The 5567-nt window shown below is 45.9% G+C and overlaps 1 protein-coding gene across 1 annotated transcript; it reads right to left on the reverse strand.

Annotated features, from left to right (window-relative positions):
• Positions 1-453: 453 nt before the first annotated feature.
• Positions 454-3889, reverse strand: LOC107301567 (guanylate-binding protein 1-like; the record flags this gene model as incomplete). The annotated part of the gene is made up of 3 exons (XM_015830772.1): positions 454-582; positions 2067-2194; positions 3694-3889. Coding segments are annotated over 3 exons (453 nt in total), but the record flags the coding sequence as incomplete, so codon positions are not given.
• Between the last annotated feature and the right edge of the window lie 1678 nt (positions 3890-5567).

The following is a 5567-nucleotide window of genomic DNA, read 5'->3' on the forward strand; positions in this document are numbered from 1 at the left end:
TTCTTACTCTGTATTAATTTCCCTTAATCTTTTCCCTTCTTTCTTAAAACTGATAATAAAACTGTAATAAAGCAAAACAAAATTATCCCTGTTGAAAAGCAATGTGGTTCCAATAATAAACTTCACCTGTTCATTGCCTCAGCCCATTTTCTAGGCCTCCACAATACCCCGACATGTAAGGCAGTCAATATTCAAACTAACTAAGTTTAGCATGCTGGGGAAATGCAGTGGGCGAGTTTGAAAATGACGTAGACAAAGATGTTCCTGAAAGCTGCCTCACTCCAAATCTGACTGCATAGAACAGGGGTGGGGAACTATGGTCCTTTTATGACTTGTGGACTTCAACTCCTAGAATTCCCCAGCCAGCCATGATGGCTCAGGAATTCTGGGAGTTGAAGTCCACAAGTCATAAAGTGGCCATAATCTCCCCACTTCTGGCATAGCACAACAGAGCTACTCTTGAAAAGGATACTGAAGCTTGTCCAGAGCACTCTGATCAATGGTCCCCAGACTGTTGTAGACCAGGGTGCTGCTCAACAACACGGCCAAAGCAAAGATCCAGGCATCGTTTTGAGAGCTGCCCTAGAGAGGGACAAGAATAGGTTATGATCTGTTTCTGACTTCTGCTGAGTTTATCTATGGCAGTTAGAAGGTAACTTCTAATAAGCATAAGATACCATTCGTTCACCACTCCAGAATTTATTCACTGAGTCATTCATCTATTCAGTCCCAGAGGGTGCTGGGAGTTGTAGTTTAGGAAAATTTGAGGCTACGCATTGTAGGAGTTTCAAATAACAGGTGGGAAGGGATACGTAAAAGCAAAGTAAACGGCTTTCCCCATTTACTTAGCTGGCTAGGAAAGTTGTAAATGACTCGGGGATCCTACAACTATGGTAAATACATGCCAGTTGCCCAGGACCTAAATTAGGATCACGTGACCGTGGTGATGTTGTGATGGTCATAAGTGTAAGGATCAGATATAAGACACTTTTTTCAGTGCTATTGTATCAAGGCGTCTGACTCTTGAGCCATGAAGGGAAAATGTACGGTAAGATAATAGAAACAAGATCAAGACCAGTTATAGAACAACAACCAGCAGAAGAGGAGATACATTTTAGAAGAAATAGAAGCTGCACAGATGCAATTTTTGTGCTTAAACAACCAATAGAAAAAGAATATGGAATACAATAAAAATCCCTTTCTCGCATTTGTAGACCAAGAGAAAGCATTTGGTAAGAGTTGATAGAAAATTGTTATGGCAAACATTGACTCAATATGGAGTAAGTAAACATAGGTATTTAGGTTTTCCTGCTTGAGCAGGGGGCTGGACTAGAAGACCTCCAAGGTCCCTTCCAGCTCTATTCTATTTCTATTCTTATTCTTATTCTATTCTATTCTATTCTATTCTATTCTATTCTATTCTATTCTATTCTATTCTATTCTATTCTATTCTATTCTATTCTATTCTATTCTTATTCTATTTCTATTCCATTCCATTATTCTATTCTATTCTATTCTATTCTATTCTATTCTATTCTATTCTATTCTATTCTATTCTAGTCTAGTCTAGTCTATTCCATTCCATTCCATTCCATTCCATTAATTCCTCTGTTCTATTCCATTCCATTCCATTAATTCTTCTATTCTATTCTATTCTATTCTATTCTATTCTATTCTATTCTATTCTATTCTATTCTATTCTATTCTATTCTATTCTAAAAACATCTTATTAGAGTATGCAGAAGCTTATACAGTGACTGCGGAAGTCCAATCAGAACAAACCAAGGAACATCTGAACCCTTCATAGTAACATCTGGAGTAAAACTATCCCCACTATTGTTTATCACCTACATTGACAGGATAAGCACAGCCAAACCCAAGAATGGAAATAATATGAACAAACGTCTCTTTGCAGATGATCAGGCATTGATAGCAAGTCCAGTTGAGAAACTGCAAAATCATCTTATGGACAGGAATGCCAGACAAATAGTACAAAAATCAGCAAAGAGAAAAACAGAAGTGATTGAATTCTTTTATACAAAGAAATATAAAAATATAAAAATCACCTTTTCCACATCCCCTATTCCCTCAGTATCCAGAAGGACAAGGGTTTGATTAGGCCTATCTGGATAGGGAACGCACCACATCCAGATTCCTTTCGTTTTTGCTTGCACTGTGGAGCCTAAACAGAAGCCTACAAATGGAAAAATGGGATAAGGTTTAGATCTAAAACGGTCAAGCTGTAATATGTGAGCTACAGTTAATAAGACACAGGTTGTTCACCTGTCTTTACACCTTGAAGCAGGAAGTTATGCAAGGGCGTAGTTTCCCATGTGAAAATGGTCATCAAAAAATATTTCATTTTGCAATATAAGAAAAAGCACAAGAACCCTCAAAAGATAAAGGGCCTACATTTCTGAGAAGCTAAAAAAAAACACCAGAAGAAGAGTTATAAACATGTATTGATTAAAATAGCAATCTAGACATTCTGTAATGGAAGGTGAGAAAGACCTTGGGAGAAGGGCAAAGAGATCAGATAAGAGACAGCACAACCTTCTGATGGACAGTGGGAGGGGCAAGAGGCTCAGAAGAGACCCCCCCCCCCTAGATTCTCTGGCAGTTAAAGGAGATGAGTGGAGAACTCAACTTTCAGATTCTGTCAAGGTAGCTTTACAATAAAGAAAATTGGCTCCTTTGATCAAGTTTCCTGTCTGATTTGTTCCATGAGGCCAACATCACCTAATAACAACAGAGTAGCAGAGCAGGACGGGACTTTGGAGGTCTTCTAGTCCAGCCTCCTGCACAAGCAGGAGACTCTGTGCCATTCCAGACAAGTGGCTATCCAGTCTCTTCTTAAAAGCCTCCAGTGATGGAGCACCCACAACTTCTGGAGGCAAGCTGTCCCACTGGTTAATTGTCCCCCTCACCATTAGGCAATTTCTCCTTAGTTCTAGGTTGCTTCTCTCCTTGATTAGTTCCCACCCATCGCTTCTTGTCCTGCCTTCTGGTGTTTTCTTATTTACTCTCAAACTTACTGTTGCTGTTGCTGGAATTGGGTATGTCTAGTTTAACGAAAAGAAGGACGAGGGGGGACATGATAGCAGTGTTCCAATATCTCAGGGGCTGCTACAAAGAAGAGGGAGTCAAGCTATTCTCCAAGGCGCCTGAAGGCAGGACAAGAAGCAACGGATGGAAACTGATCAAGAAGAGAAGCAACTTAGAACTAAGGAGAAACTTCCTGACAGTTAGAACAATTAACCAATGGAACAACCTGCCTCCAGAAGCGGTGAATGCTCCAACACTGGAAGTTTTTAAGAAGAGACTGGACAGCCATTTTTCTGAAATGGTGTAGGGTTCCTGCCTGAGCAGGGGGTTGGACTCGATGACCTCCAAGGTCCCTTCCACCACCATCATCATCATCATCATTATCATCATCATCATCATCATCATCATCATCATCATCATCATCATTATTATTATTATCATCATAAAAGGGATGATAAACGTCTGCAAGATCACATCATTTCTAAGGGTCCCTTGTCACGGGATCACTCACAAAGGGTATTTTGGAAAATGAAAGCACAACCTTTTCCATCGGAGCAGAAAACCCCAGATTTGGGGTGTGTGTGCTCATTTTCCCACCCAGATTTTGCCCTGGTCCATACTGTCCTGGTTCATCTCAGATCTTCTCACCTGAATTTTTGCCAGCCAGCTTGTTCATCAGGTAGGACTTGCCCGTGCGGTAGAGTCCCACAATGGACACCACCACCACCGGATTCCGGATGTCCGAGAGCAACTGGAGACCCTCCGAAGAGACACGGAGGCGATTTTTCTTGTTCTCAACCAGGCACACCGGAGCCTCCATCCTGGCTTTGGGGGGGAGATGCAGCTGGGGAGAGGATGGGGCAGCTGTAGCACTTTCTTCACAGTGACCTCCCAAAGGAGGAGCATCAAAGACCCTTCCCCAAGTTCGTGACTTCCGAGTGACATCAAGTGGCCCATCCCAGGCCAGTGAGCGGATGGGCTTTGTAATCCCCAACAGATCCCTTCTCAAGCCATCTTCCCCCCCTCCAGATCTCCAGAAGCCACTCAGCTGAAGGGCAGAGGGTCTTCAGGGCCAAGGCAGACCCCGGTGGCAGACCCGGTCCAAAAGGGAGTGAGGGGTCCCCAAGTCCCCTTCCCCGCAGCTACCTCGGGACCCTGCCCTGCCTCCGACCCTCGCCCTAACTTGTCCCATGGGGAGAAACCCCTCTGGCCCCCAACCCCCCCCAGCTCAAACGGGACCCCCTTCCTTGCAGCTTCCCCAGAAGCATTTCTCACCCGGGAGACCCCCATCCCCCCCTCACCTATTCGGAGAAACCCCTCTGGGCAGACCCCAGTGGCAGACCAGGACTGATGGCAGTGAGGGGCCAAACGGGACCCCCTTCCTTGCAGCTTCCCCAGAAGCATTTCTCACCCGGGAGACCCTCACCCCACCCCACCACACCTGTCCGGAGAAACCCCTCTGCCCCCCCCAAGGGACCCTCCCGCCAGCCCTTCACTCCCCCCACCCCAATTTTCAGGGGGGCGTCTCTGTTTCCAGGGACCCCCTCCTCCGAACTGCTGGGTTAGAGCCCGCAAGGGGGTCCCGTCCAACCTCAAGTCCAGAAAAACCTCTGCAGCTGCGGCGAAGGACCGGAGCCCGGAGGGGAAGGTGGGGATAAGCGTCTCCCCTTTTTCCCGGATCCCCCTTTTACCGTCTTTTGCAAAGGAGATCAGCCGGGGATCCTCCGGCTCTCTTCGCGGCCCTCCCGCGACCTTGCTCCTCCCGCGCTGGCCTCGGAGCTCTTATCAAGAAGCGGCGGCAGGAATCAAAGAGGGCCAGCCTCTTGGGCAGGCGGGACAAATCCTGGAAACCTTTCCGACTGCCAACTTCAGGGAATAAAATCTGGCTGGGGAGGGGAGGGGTGCAGAGAGAAGAGGGAGGATTGGCTGAACCACGCCCCCGCCCAGCCTGATCTTTTCACTGTGGTTTGCGCGCGTCGGCGGTTTGGTTGTTTTTTTTGTATAAACGCGTGTGCCATCCGCACGTGTGAATGTAATGGACGTGAGCGTCTTATGTGGCGATTTTTAGGTTTAGATAACCTTTATTGTCAGTTTTTTTTACCGAGTGGAGTCGCTAGCAGTTTGAGTTGGTTGCTTCATCGTGGGTTGCTTGCTCAAGATGTTGCTGGAATTGGGGATGTCTGGTTTAACGAAGAGAAGGACGAGGGGGGACATGATAGCAGTGTTCCAATCTCTCAGGGGCTGCCCACAAAGAAGAGGGAGTCAAGCTATTCTGAAAAGCAACTGAAGGCAGGACAAGAAGCAAGGATGGAAACTAATCAAGGAGAGAAGCAATCTAGAACTAAGGAGAAACTTCCTGACAGTTAGAACAATTAACCAGTGGAACAACCTGCCTCCAGAAGCGGTGAATGCTCCAACACTGGAAGTTTTTAAGAAGAGACTGGACAGCCATTTGTCTGAAATGGTATAGGGTTTCCTGCCTGAGCAGGGGGTTGGACTCGATGACCTCCAAGGTCCCTTCC

This window comes from Protobothrops mucrosquamatus, unplaced genomic scaffold, assembly GCF_001527695.2.
Source record: "Protobothrops mucrosquamatus isolate PMUCROS unplaced genomic scaffold, P.Mucros_1.0 scaffold14514, whole genome shotgun sequence".
In the NCBI taxonomy this organism is placed as follows: domain Eukaryota; kingdom Metazoa; phylum Chordata; class Lepidosauria; order Squamata; family Viperidae; genus Protobothrops; species Protobothrops mucrosquamatus.